The sequence below is a fragment of the Phyllostomus discolor genome, chromosome X (genome assembly GCF_004126475.2).
Source record: "Phyllostomus discolor isolate MPI-MPIP mPhyDis1 chromosome X, mPhyDis1.pri.v3, whole genome shotgun sequence".
NCBI classification, from domain to species: Eukaryota; Metazoa; Chordata; class Mammalia; order Chiroptera; family Phyllostomidae; genus Phyllostomus; species Phyllostomus discolor.
The window spans coordinates 65,894,055-65,908,719 of NC_050198.1; the positions used below are offsets into that span (position 1 = coordinate 65,894,055).

At 36.2% G+C, this 14,665-nt stretch overlaps 1 protein-coding gene across 3 annotated transcripts in view; it reads right to left on the reverse strand.

The window, feature by feature from the left end:
* Positions 1-14,665, reverse strand: part of DIAPH2 (diaphanous related formin 2) — a 914,500-nt gene that overhangs the window by 821,231 nt on the left and 78,604 nt on the right. For 2 of the 3 annotated variants that reach the window (XM_036016530.1, XM_028522432.2), the window contains one exon: positions 10,269-10,289. The exons of the other annotated variant lie outside the window; for it this stretch is intronic. In XM_036016530.1, coding sequence (XP_035872423.1) covers positions 10,269-10,289 — 21 coding nt within the window. The remainder of the gene's footprint in view (positions 1-10,268; positions 10,290-14,665) is intronic. 3 annotated transcript variants of the gene reach the window in all.

A 14,665-nucleotide genomic window follows, 5' to 3' on the forward strand; every position in this document is an offset into this window, starting at 1 on the left:
ATAATGGCTGTACTCATTTTAAATGTCTTAAATCAAGCATCAGATTTCAAATGTATTCACTTACCTTATTATACACACAGAGAAATATATCTTCACTAGAAATTTTAACAAGATCACAATCAAAGTACAAAGAAAATAAATTTGCAGTGTAGAATACTACATGATAAGTACATCTTTTTGTTTCTAGTATCAGGATATATTATAAAACATAACTATCTCATTCTCATAAATATTAATGTAATCAATTCATAAAATATGTCTAAACAGAAAGTCAATATTCATACTGTCTTTCACATGTTTTTTAAATGCCCAAAATGAGATGGCTTGCTAATATTTTATAATGTACATTGTCTTAGCATTCTTTAAACAATGAATTTAATTTGGCATGATGAAATAATGTAATTAATGACAATGCGCCAGAAAGAGAGGGACTGATAAGAAATTGTTTTAAGAATAGAGAGTTAAATAATAAAATCTTTCAAAACATACATAGATACTCTGATCCAAAACAAGTATAATATATGAGCTGGCTTGCAGTATTAAAACATAAGGAACTGGAAAGGTAGCTACTCCTTGTACATAATGAATGTAAAATTAGAAAAGACCAAAATTGGAACTTTAATAGTGTTTGTGCTATTTTTGAAAGATCACTTATAATATACCATCATTAAACAGTCTCAGGTTTTATTTTCATCTGCTTATCAAATGAGTTCTTCTACTAGTTAAAAATAATTACATTGATTATTTTATTCTGATTGAATTTAGATTTTTAACAAATTTGTTACCATGATAAAACTAAATATTTTACAGTAGCAACGATCCTACAATTTTTAAATCCACAAGAAAAAAGCAATCAAAATGTAGAGCAAGAAAGCCATGTTTTATCCTAAAGCACTCGCTTCAACCTTCAGTAATCAATGTTTTGTCTCCCCCTTCTGGACTATACGATTTTTTTAAAGGCAAATACGATTGGACTTTTTGATTATTCAATCTTTCAGGATTATTCAAATAATTGGCCTGACATAAATTTAACATTAATGAAATAATCATCAAGACACTATTTGAAGCAGTACACTAATAAAACTTCAATTTAATAATGCAATAGCAACTTCAAAACCCACAAATACATACCATCACACTTAGTGGTATTTTATGACTATTATAATTACTAGTGGCTTATAACAAGGAATACATCAGTAGCATTTTGAAGTTATTACTTTGAGCTTGGCCACACAGTTATACTTTTAATAAAAACTTTCTTTCAGTCTGACCTTCTTCATCAGCCAGTGCAAACAAATTCATTTGGCTCAAAAAGGTTCTGCAATAGTCACTCAATCAGGGCCCGTGATTTCCATGCCCCGATTATGGCCAAGAAACATACATCTATAGCTAACCTCCACCTACAATGGGGTTGTCCTTTTGATTCCCATTATTTAGAAATACAGCAAAAGGCACATATGTGACATCTCGATTATGTAAAATGGCTTATCTGGTGAGCAATGCTCCTGGCCAAGAAAATAACCAGCTTTTTCTGTCAGGGTCCATTGAGCCAACTAGAAGTGCAAACGGCCTTCACTTCCTAGTACAGATACTGAGGTTTCTGTTTATAAACAGGTAAATGGTATTAGGGTGATAAACAACATTAAGTTTGGCAGCAATGTACTGAGAGCATATTTAAAATAGTAAAAGCCAGAGACCGAAACAGAGAATCAAACTACTAAATTCTACTCTTAATGGTGCAAGTGCTAATGAAATATTCCTTCATGGTGCTAACTTTTTTCCTGTTTTTGTAATGTTACTAAATTTACCCCTGACTGGCATGTCTAACTGAACTCATCATCTTTTCCTCCAAACTCAGTCTTGCTCCTGACTTCTCTATGAATGGTGAAGTCACCACCATGTCCATCACTCATGCTTCAAATTTCAGTCATTACTGATTCACACACATCTCCCTTGCCTTTTTAATCATTTGCTGAGGCTGAGATAGTTCTACTTTCACAACCTCTCTACCCCATCCACACCTGCCATTAAGTTCTTAGTAACCACTCTCCAGTTCAGGGTCTTACAATCAAACTACTTCAACAACCCACAGTTTGATCTCCCTGCCCTAGTCCCTAACCTTTCCAATTTTCACTGCTCCATTAATCTTCCCCAAATACAGCTCAGATTTCATCATTCCACTGCTCAAAACCTTCCAGGATTCCTCACAACTCCTCAGCATACTCCTTTGAAAATGACCTTAAACCACCTTTCCAAATTTACAACCCACTACTATGATTAACCTATATTTGTACTCACCTTCACTAGCTCCTGGGTTGGTTACTAAATACCACTTCCCATGGTTCACCCCACTCCAGCCACAGTGACCTCTTTGCTATTCTTCAAATACTCAAAGCACACTCCTCCCTCGGAGCCATGGCACTTAATGTTTTCTCTGCCTATAAACCTCTTCCTTAGATATTTGCATGGATCTTCCCAATTTAATTTATATTTCCATGCCAACTGCTGAGAGAGCTCGCTTATCTAAAATAGCACACCCTGATCACAGCTTTCTCCTTGTGTTTATCCCCCTTTATAGCACTTACCATTACCTGCCATTATAACTGATATGTGTCTTACTGTTCATCTCCCCAGCCAGAATGTAAGCTCCATGAGGAATTTAACTGTATGATTCATCACCTGAGTACCTAGAATAGTGCTTGGCATATAATAGGTAACCAGTAACATTTTGCTCAATAAAGGAATGAAACTGTGACTGAAGAAGTTAACAAAGTCACAGCAAATGAATGAATGCTTAATCAAGGATTCAAACTAAGGTCTTTCTGATGCCAAAACAAATATCATCCCCCAAAAATCCTACTGCTGCACTAAGCACTCAACTATTTATGTCATTAAATTACCTTATATTTAACATTGTAAGGTCTGGTTATTGTAATTCTATTTTCCAATTATCATATGTAGTCATGTCAATTCTCTGTTTTCCTCCACAGAAGAATAGTGATTTTTCCACCTGTGGATAAATTATTCCTAGCTTCCAGTGAAAAATCAAATCAATCATTTCCGCTGTTTTCTAAATCTGCTTTATGCAATGTGTTACTAACTAATAAGAATAACTTATTTTGGTTCAAAAATTTGTACAACAGTTATTTAGAACTAGAAACCACTAAAAAAGTCATTCAGTTCTTTCTATCTCTTCCCTACTCTAAATTCTCTTTTGCTAATTTTAAGACATCTACAGGAAGATATGTTATCATTTCCCTTTATTGATGGTATCCACAACAAATCTTATTAAATTTTTAAAATAATATTGTCTATATTATCTTGAGACCACATATATTTTCTCAAAGCCTATCAACAATCTATACCACAAAACACATAGCTCGCAATAAATAGGTGAAGTATGCTCCCTTTTCCATCCAGCTAAATCTTCCCACCATTCTTGACCCAAACTAAATGCTATCAAATAGCACACACCTTGAATACTTCACTAACAAAAAAAAATACTAGCTCATACTCTAATTTTATTGTGTCATCTTCTTGTTATGTTTTTCATACCAAGTATTTTGAAGAATTAAATACATTTAACAAAAAATATAATTTAGAACTACTATTCACAAGCCTCTTTATATGTTAAATATATTAACATATAAAAAATATAAACAATAAACTTCAAAAGCATCCTGAATTTAGATTGTTATCCCCATATTATGAATGGGAAGACTAAGGTTCAGAGAGGTTAAGTAAATTATCTAAAGTCACACAGCTTGTATGCAGCAGAGTGGGTTTCCAAACCCAGGTTGTTTTGCCTCTAAACCTAGGACCTTTACTAAAAGTTTCATCTCTTCAGAGTCTATACTACAGATATAAAAACATAGACACAGAATGACAGTATTATTCAAGGCTTATACATTAGTATGAATCAGTGATTTTTGTAGTTTTTTATTATTGTTCAATTACAGTTGTCCCCATTTTTCCCCCATTACTCACTCTCCCTTGCCCTGTCCACCCCACCTCCCACACTCAGAAATTTTCAATTTGTGTGCCACAAGAATCTTTAAAACATTCAGTACCTGGCTGTTTAGTCAGGGCACTGACCTCTTTTCCCTCAGATTGTCAAAAAAAAAAAAAGACAACTGCCAACACAATAGCCATCAAGTGTGAATGAATCAAAATTATACCTAATTTTTTGTCAGACTGGCAAACAATATGTTTTTGGTGTGCTACAGAATTTTATTAACTAGTTTATGAGTGCCATGAGATGAAAAAGGTTGAAAATCACTGCTATAAAGTAAAATCAGAGTATTATAAGAGAAGCCCTTAAGGAACATATAATGTAATAGAAAGTATAAGATGAAGTCGAAATTGATTCCATATAACATAAAAAAAAGTGCTTACAGAAATTCAGATAAATTGTTAAGTGGAAATCGGGGTGACCGTAGGGTGGGAATCAGAACAGGTTTCATGGAAGAGCTGTAGAGGATGGACAGAATGTTCACAAAGGAAGGAAGATGTTCTGTGCCCCCAAAAATAAATAAGTCACATGAGAAAAGTCAGAAGCAAGACTGCATGAGGATAAGAGGCTGGTTATGTTCATGTAGCAGGCAGTTTTCCAGCCTGATTTTTAAAGTAAAAGGTATAAAGGAGAATAGTGAAAAGTAAAACGGATAATAGTTCAGGAGCAGAAAAGACTCAAATGCCTCCATTTCTGCTTCTAATCAATACTGAATAGACAAAGAAAGACAGGGTCATGCAGACCTAGTTCATTACATATTTCATCTTTCCAATTTCAATCTGGTTTCCACATCACTCATTTTGTTATTTCCAGGCAACTATGATAAAGTGGTTATTCTAGAAATTCTCTCTGGAACACCTCTATGAAATTCTGATCTGCCCATTTTATCAATGAATACTTCTCACCTTTTGAAGATTAATGAGACCGTGAAAAATAAGCCATTTTAACTGACTTTGACCAGAGTAATTTTTTTATAATTTAAATATTTTATTTTATTTATTTTTAGAGAAGGAAGGGAAGGAGAGAGAGAAACATCAATGTGGGGTTGCTGGGGGTCATGGCCTGCAACCCAGGCATGTACCCTGGCTGGGAATCGAACCTGCGACACTTTGGTTCGCAGCCCATGCTCAATCCACTGAGCTACGCCAGCCAGGTGACCAGAGTAATTTTAAATAGTGTTTTTCTGCTACTCTCTCTAATCTCAAAACAACAAAAAAAATTCTTCTGTAGGAGATCATTCTGCATGGTGTGGGCCCAGCTCCCACTCAGAGATGCACAGGATCCATGCCCACAGATAGGTTCTCCCCTGGGGAATCAGGCCTGCAATGTACCTAAGCCACTTTGAGTCTTGTTCTTGCTAAATAACTCCCTCACCCTGAATTGAGGACATTTACTGCAAAGTAACTTCCTAAAATCAATGCTAAACCTTCTAAAGATGAGTGTAACCAGTTCAATCACTTTTGCCTTTTCATTTGCAAATATCCCTCTTCTGTGATGTGATTAGCAGCATTGGCTACTTTGTTTTCTGGAAAAGGTAACCACCTAAAAAGAACATAGTAAATGAGGACCATCATGCAATGTGCTTAGAAACCCAAAAAAGGCTGGTCACAGCAAGGGCCAAGGCTTTTGCTCCCCTTGAGTGAAAAGCCATGCTGTCCCTTTTCTTCCACCAGACTCAGCAGTTTGTGTGAATGTCTCATTTCATCCATAATGATGTGGACACTGCAGGCCGGTGTCTGCATCACTCTTCCCTTTACAGATCCCTCCCACCTAAACCTCTAGAACTACTTCTTCATCACTTTCTCTAGAAGCTGATTCCTATAGTTTCCTCTATTTATTGCAGGATTTGTAAACTCCATTGTGAGAAGCAAGTTATAGATAAGACAATGGGTATGAAATAGTTTAAACTGTAGATCAATCATAACACCTATCTCATTATACTAACTTTCAAAATACTCTCAGATAAAATGAAACTTTTCCTGTGGCTGGTGGCTGACATTTTGAAAGTTTTAATATATTGCATCATCAGGCCCTGCCTTTATTGTGTTTACCTGTCCATTTTTCCCATTAGAACTAATATTTTGAAAGCAGAAGCATAATTACATTACAGTTTCCTTAAACACTTTGTTCTTTTTGAGTCTTTCTTTCCTTTTCTTGCTCTTTTTGGGAGTTTTTTCCTACCGTGTCCTGCAGCTCACTGATTTGATCCTCTGCTTCATCCAACCTGCTTTTGATTCCTTCTACTGTGTTCTAGTGTTGACTTGCCTCTATTTCATTTAGCACTGTTTCTGAGGATTCCTTCTTTCCTTTAGATTGGAGTGTTTTTCTTTGCTTCCTATTATTTGGGAGACTCTTTTTGTTTGCTTCTGCTTCTTACATTGATCTATTTTGACTTCTTGACTTTGTGAACCTCTATGGGAAGAGGCCTGTGAGATTCAGTGGTACAGTCACATTGATCACTTGAACTTGATGCTCTCGGGATGCCCTTTATGCCTTTTATGCTGGTTCTCCAGATGTAATTGGGTTTTGATTGTTGTTGGGTCTTTCTTTGGTGGGTCCTTCCTTCCAGCTGGTTGACTGAGGGTCACTCCGCCCACCGCATCTTGTATGCTGTTGTAAAGGTGCTGCCAGAACCAAACCACAAAGCCCAGGAAACAAACCCATACCCATAAATACTCTCCCCCACCACAATCCCATTATCAAAAGCAAATGAACCAGTATTAACAAGGGTGTAAAGAGATTAAGACTACTATAAGAAAGGAGAGTGAATATGAGATGAGCTAGTGAAGGAAAAATGATTTTGAGAGGAGACAGGAGCACTAATAAAAGTAGGAAACTGGAGCAATGTAAAGAGACAAAGTAAAATTTATATCATAAATAAAAAAGGGAATGAAGAAGGCCAAATGAAGAGAAGGGAAGCATACTGTATTACGATTAAACAGAAATCTAAAAAAATAAAATAGAGAGAAAGAAAAAGGAAACAGAAATTAAATAAACAATAAAAAATAGACCCAAGTTGGAGAAAAAGTTCCACTACAGCACAATCAACAACAAATAAGCTAAAATTAATGTGAGTGGGATGGGAATAAGAGGGGGAAAAAGAAAAAAAGTTAAAGAGATGTCTAGAGGAAATGAAAGTGATTTTGAAATGATGGGGGAGAGGAAATACTATGAGTGAGGAACAAAACTAGGCTAAGACAGGGAAATATTAAAATGTGAGATGAAAAGAAAAAAAAGGGCAGAATGAAAGAGAAAAAAGAAAAAAACAGGTTAAGACAAGGGAAAATTAAAATTTAAGACAAAAGGGAGAGGGAAACGGTAAAATTTGAGATTGAAATGCAATAATAGTGAAGTTCTGGAGACCAAATTGAAAAGAATGCAACAACAACTACCCTATCCACAACCAATAAGCAAAGAGTGCTAAAGGTGAAGAGAGAATGTGGCTCTTTTAAGAGCGGGAAAAAGGATGTAAGGTGACCACTGACAAGAAAATTTGTTTTGAGAGTCTGGACAGGGGAGAAATATTAAGAGTGCAGAATGGAAAAAAGTTGTAGCAAGAGAGAAAACAAAATGTAAAATGAAAATAATAAGAGGAAAGAAGAAAGTAAAATGTGGTAAGAGAGGGGGAGAGTAAAATATATGAATGGAAATAAACTATAATATAAAACCTAGTGAATATGGACAAACTTGAAGGACAAGAAATGAATTTTAAAAAAGCTATGCAGGAAAAAATATCACAAACCATGGAGAAGACCATGGTAGATTTTGTCTTGGTAACATCTAGTATTGACCACTGTTTTTTCTTTCTGGATCTGTCTCTGGTGATGTCAGATGGTGACGCTGTCTGACCTTAGGCAGCCTATTTGAGACTACTAGGGATCTCCTGTCTGTGGCTGATTCCTTCAGTTGTTAATCTAGTCACTCTGCACTCAGCAGTCAGGCTTAAGCACCATATAGTGGGGCAGAATTCCTTCTGGGGTCGGGGCTATTGTTTCCATTCTTGCTGCTGCCCCTCAAAGGGGAGTGGTCTGCCTGAGCAGGATGGCTGCTGCAGTGTGGGGGACAACTCAGCACCAGGATCCCTGAGGCTAGTCTCTCAGTTCTATCCCCAAAGCTTCCTTCCCCAGTCTCTCCTCAGGTGTCTCTCACCCACTCCACCCTGCCCCCTTTGCCAGAGCCCAGGGTAAGTGGCTGAAAATGAAACTTTATGCATTGCCCTTTAAATAGCTCTTTGCATCTCCAGCTGCCCATCTCTGGCAGAAAGCAACCCTACTGCTTTTCACAGCTGGATGTTATCTGTGTACTTTTTGGGGTTCTGGTGCTCTAGGTTAGGGATCCCAGCTTAGGGTTTAGGCCTTACACATCTCAGGAGGTTCCAACTGGCCATTTAAACATCTCTCTGGCACTCAGTGGCTGCCTGTGGATGCCTGGTCAGCCCACTTGCATCTCCACCATACTCCCTACCAGTCACATTTTGCTGAAGCTGTTTATTCTGTCTATTCACCGTTATCAGGCTTCTCTCCCACTATTGTTCAGTTGTTTATTCCACATAATTTCTCCACAACTTAGTTATAATTCCATATTGGTCCTGGGAGGAGGTTAGTATACTTTCCACTCACTCCTCTGCCATCTCAGATCTCTCACATTCTGATACACTTTCAAGATTGAGAACCATTAGCCTAATCCAGCCTACCTACTACTATCAAATTTATTTTTCTTAAACCCTGCTTAACTGATCTCAAACTAATTTCTAATATTTTGCCTGTACTTCAATATCCTCCTACAACTTGACTTTTTATTCTTTCCAATATGTATTCTTTGTTTCAGCAAAATCAACCTCATCTCTTGCTTTCCTGTTCCCCACATCACTCTCCAAACACAATTTGATTCTTTCTTCAAGCCTTTGCATTGAATATTCCCAAATCTCGGAGATTCTCTGTAGTCTCCTCTCCCTAGTCAAATCCCAGCCATCATAACTAACAATGCCTGTAAACCCAGTTTAAGTCCAGAAATAATCATGGAGTTGTCTCTATTTACTCTAAGACTACTTCTGTCTCCTGTTTATGAAATCCTATTACAGTGTGTCCTCACTTAATATCATCAATAGGTTCTTGGAAATTGCAACTTTAAGTGATACAACATATAACGAAACTGATTTTACCATAGTCTAATAGATATAAACAAGAGTTAAGTTCCTATAGCATCTCATCAATGTTACAATGAAATGCTGCTGAACAAAATAATGTTATTCAAGGACCTGATGTACACTTAAAATCAGCACACATAATTTAAGGTTTGATTATTTCAACATATATTATTGAAACTGAAAGTTCTTATCTGATTCATATTTTCCAGTTATCAGTACACCTAGCACAGCTCTTGATGCACATAATAAGCACTAAAGAAATATGTGCTGATTTTTTAATTATCCCAAAAGAATGGTGGTTTTTCCCCCAAAATGTCACATTGAATTGAAAAAAGAGAAAAGAAATTTTTAAAGTAAAAGAAATATGAAATACATTCATTATTCAAGATACCACAGTACATGGTGATGTTAAAGATGTTTCCTGCTATAGACTGCTTAGCCATAAAGGCAAGGTAATTACAAATACCTCTCAATTACAATATAGGCCATTTTTCTGTATCATGTAATTATAACACTGAAATACAGTGCCTGGAATATAACAACTTTAAAAGACAACAAGTGAGTCTTAAAAGATAAATGTAATGCAATCATTTCAATTTATCCATTTAGTAACTGAACCACAGTGAAATTGTATGACTTGCCCAAACTCACAGAGCCGATTAGTAGCACCCAACAAAGACAATCACCTAGGCCTCCTGACTGAACATGAAGGGTTGTTTTCACTATGCTATGTGCTGGGTAATACTAAAATCAAACTGAGATATTTGAAAATGAATTCCTGTTAGCATAAACCAATATTTTAGGAGTCTCTCCCTGCCTTCCAAAGAAATTGAGGTAAAACATGCAATTTCATCAGAATCATAGACTGACATAGGCACAATTCCAAAAACAAGTAAAATTTTCTAAGACAAAGTATACATACATGTTATAGTTCTAAAACATTTCCCAAGACCACAGGATAGTTATCATAGTTAAATTCTAACCACCTGATCTTGATATTCATCTCACTACATTGGTAAAATATATGTCAAAAGAATAAATGGACATATAAATACTAAAAGAAAAAGCACAAATTCACATATAAGGGTAAAACACATCTTTTGTACTCACCGTAACTTTACTTCCAACTATCTGCATGCAGTGGTCAACGGAGAGTGGTTATGGTGTAAAACAAAAAACAGAACAAAAAAAAAACAAAACAAATATCAATAGTATTAGTAATTAGAAGATTTTCACAGAAGTGTTTAGTAAATTAGTAAATAGCTAATCCTATGTATGCTTTTAACACTTTAGATCTACAGACTAAAACAAATCTGTCAGTATTAATTTCTATCACATTTCGAAAATGTATAAAGTCTGCAGAATAAGGTTTCTCAAGTGAAAGATTATTACAATTTGAGGATTTTTAAATGTACTATGGGATTTTCATACATTGAAATCTAAATATCAAGTAATGCAAGATTAAGTATAATTAGGCATCAGCTATTTTATCAGCCCATAGCCCCTCAGAAAATTATCAATAGAAAATTAATTTTTTCCAAATATTGCATTTTTTCTTTCCCTGTTATAAGCATACTGTTAAGTTTGAAATAAAGTATTTTAGAATATATGTGTTGCATTCAAACTCATGTATTAAGAAATTAACTTTGGGAAATGTTTTATATTTTTATAAATTTAAGATATAATATTTTATATTAGACTTGAAAATTACAAGAAAGATAGATTGCTTATAATTCTAGTTTTCTAGGTTATCCTAGCATTTCTATTATAACATCAGAGTTTTCCATATAATATAATGAAACAGAAGCATTTTATATCTAAACATGCAGATATTCATAAAAAGGAAACAGTTCAAAATTGTAACTTCAGTTGAGCTTTTCATAATAGATAAGAGATGAGAGACTTTTTGAGAGGCAGATTCGTGTTTCAAAAAGCAAGAAGTAAAATCACAGTCTTAAACATAATTTTATTGTATGAGACTTCTACACTTGAATTATCAAACTATCTAATCCACAACCTAAAACCATTAATCTGATAACAGTTATTATCAATGTGTTCTATTTTTCAGCTAGTACTTTAAAAATAAAATTCATATATAATTGAGATCCCAGTAAGAATCCTAAATTGAACAGGATACCACAAGATACAAAAAGATAATGACAGTTTTCAAGTAAATTATTTCAGAGGAATCCATGAATCTCCAAACAGAGAAGCAGCTTTCTTAAATATTCACTTGACAAGACTATTTATAGGCAGTGATTATTTAGTTGAATAAAAGCCTCTTTGATGCCATTAACAGTCTTCTGAATTGAAAGATATGCTATTGACCTAAATTATTTCCTCCCACCAAAAAGACAGAGGTCTTATTTGTCCCTTGTTTATTTAGCACTGATGTGAGACTAAAAAAAAAAAAAAGAAAAAGAAAAGAAAAACAGAAAGAATGCCAGCCTGTCTTAACAATTAAGGCAGGTTTACACCCAGTGAAATGACCAGAATATGGCCCATTTAATGATTCATTCGGATTGCAAAATCACTGCATTTAGCTAAAGCACATACAGCCAACAGATTAGATTGGCAGAAGGAAGCTAAGAAAAACTGGTTTGGTCATGTTTGGATTCAGCTGTTTCAGCAAATGCAGGACATGCCTGCAATAAAAGTCCTGAAAAAAGAAAATATCTGATCATGGCTAAAGCAAAGCCAAAATACATGTATACAAATACATACACAGATACACTGAAACTCTAACTGTTTATTATACAGATCAATCTAAAAAATCTATACATGTGTTTGGTATCACTATTTGAAATTATTTCCTATTGAGATTTTTTTAAATGTATTTTATTGATTATGCTATTACAGTTGTCCCATTTCCCCCCTTCTCTCCCCTCCACCCTGTACCCCCCTCCCACCCACATTTCCCCCTTTAGTTCATGTCCATGCGTCATACTTATGAGTTCTTTAGTTTCTACATTTCCCGTACTATTCTTGCCCTCCCCCTATCTATTTTCAACCTACATTCTATGCTACTTATTCTCTATACCTTTTCCCCCTCTCTCCTCCTCCCACCCCCCTGCTGCTAACCCTCCATGTGCCCTCCATTTCTGTGGTTCTGTTCCTGTTCTAATTGTTTACTTAGTTTCTTTTGGTTTTGCTTTAGGTGTGGTTGTTAATATTTGTGAGTTTGCTGTCCTTTTACTATACTTGTCTTTTCTTTATCTTCTTTTCTTAGATAAGTCCCTTTAGCATTTCATAAAATAAGGGCTTGGTGATGATGAGCTCCTTTAACTTGACCTTATCTGAGAAGCACTTTATCTGCCCTTCCATTCTAAATGAGAGCTTTGCTGGATAGAGCAATCTGGGATGTAGGTCCTTGTCTTTCATGACTTGGAATATTTCTTTCCAGCCCCTTCTTGCCTGTAAGGTCTCTTTGGAGAAATCAGCTGACAGTCTGATGGGAACTCCTTTGTAGGTGACTGTCCCCTTACCTCTTGCTGCTTCTAGGATTCTCTCCTTCGTTTTTACCTTGGCTAATGTAATGATGATGTGCCTTGGTGTGTTTCTTCTTGGGTCCAACTTCTTTGGGGCTCTCTGAGCTTCTTGGATTTCTTGGAAGACTGTTCCCTTTGCCAGATTGGGGAAGTTCTCCTTTATTATTTGTTCAAATACGTGCTCAATCTGTTGCTTTTCCCCTTCCCCTTCTGGTACCCCTATAATTCGGATATTGGAACGTTTAAAGGTGTCTTGGATGCTCTTAAGCTTTTCCTCAATTTTCTGAATTCTTATTTCATCATGCTTTCCTGCTTGGTTGATTCTATCTTCCTTCTGGTCCACTGTATTGTTTTGAGACTCAGATTCCTTCCTTTCACTATTGGCTCTCCTCTGCGTGTCTTCCTGCATCTGTTTTATGGTAATCTGCATTCTTTCATCTAAATTTCGTCCAAAATCAACCAATTCCGTGAGCTTTTTGATCACCAGTGTTTTGAACTGTGCATCTGATAGATTGGCTAATTCTTGGTCGCTCAAAAGGATGAGTCCTGGGGGACTGATCTGCTCTGTTGAAAACATATTTTTTTTTCCCCGTCTCTCCTTTTTTTTTTTCTGGTCTGGTTGCTCATGTTACGGTGGGGGGCGAAGCCTTAGTTGCTCACCGGGGCTGGGCACCCCAGTCGCTAGATTGTGACGTTATATGTGGGGGTGGGGCAAGAGCGGGACGGGAGAAAACAATGGCGGTAGTTCCGTTCCCCTGGACTCAGACCCTTGTCTGGGCTTCCGGGCCGTGAGTTCTGCCCTGGCCCACAATCGCTACCCCTCTGGGTCTGCCAGCCGCAGCTTGCATACTCAGGGATCACCGCTGCCTTCTTGCACTCCCGGGTGGCTGTTGCGCCGATTTCACGCCAAACCTTCCCCCCGACTTCTGCGCGCGCGCCCGCCCGGCTCGTCTTCTCCTACCAGTCCAGATGAACGTGTCTACTTCAACTTCTTGGCTGCCCAACTTCCATTCAGATAAATCCTCTGCAGGATCTGGGTGTTATTCTGATAGTAATTTATTGTTGTAAATTATTGGTTTTCTAATCTTGGTGATACGAGGAAGTACAGTGCGTCCACCTATTCCTCCATCTTGCCGGAGAAAATCGAGATTTTTTCCAATCAATGATACCTCTCAAGGGCTCATGTGTCTTTAAAAATATAATTTTACATATTTTAAAATCTCAACTTCAAAGATGGTGATTTAAGTCATAAATAAACTAGTTTCCTAATATTCTAATAAGGACACTGGCATGCAGCAAACTAAGGTCAGGATTTCAGTGATTAATTTTTTCCTCATAACTGTCTATATAAGATGTTCTGATATAATATGCAAGATGCCCTCTAATCAATATGACATTTGCAATATTAACAAAGCCTGGTTTTCCATTTCTGACAATATATATTGTTGCTTAAAATATAAGCTCTTCCAGGTTACTTTTGGCTAAATGACTACATGTACCAACTACCCTAAGTCAGGTCAGAACCACACTTGGTACCATAAGCAAACAAGCTCAGCTGATGCAGAGAAAAGGTTCTTCTCTGCTCCCTTATTTAACATTCATTCATCACTGACAGTTACTCAAGCTATTTTTTCCTTTAATATTCATACAACTTAGCATTCTCTATTGTGAGACTTGAAAAGGGAAAAACTAAGCAATAGTTTTCATTATCTTTTAATTGCCTTTATATTCTCTTATTGCATGCTAATTTAAGTAACGTTAATTACACATCAATACTCTGTCCTTTGCTTTAGAAACATTTTGAGCACATACCTATATACAGTTTCATTTTGCTTTACTATCCTTATAGGAACTCAGGAGGTTGATGGACATTTTTTGCTGAGTGCATATTTTCTTTTTCAATTCCATATAAAATGACTAATGCAGGTGTTAAAGGGGGAAATGTAGAATTTATGTTTCAATTTAACAGTAATTCTCACATGCTTTACATGTGACTATAAAATATGTTTCCACCAGGGA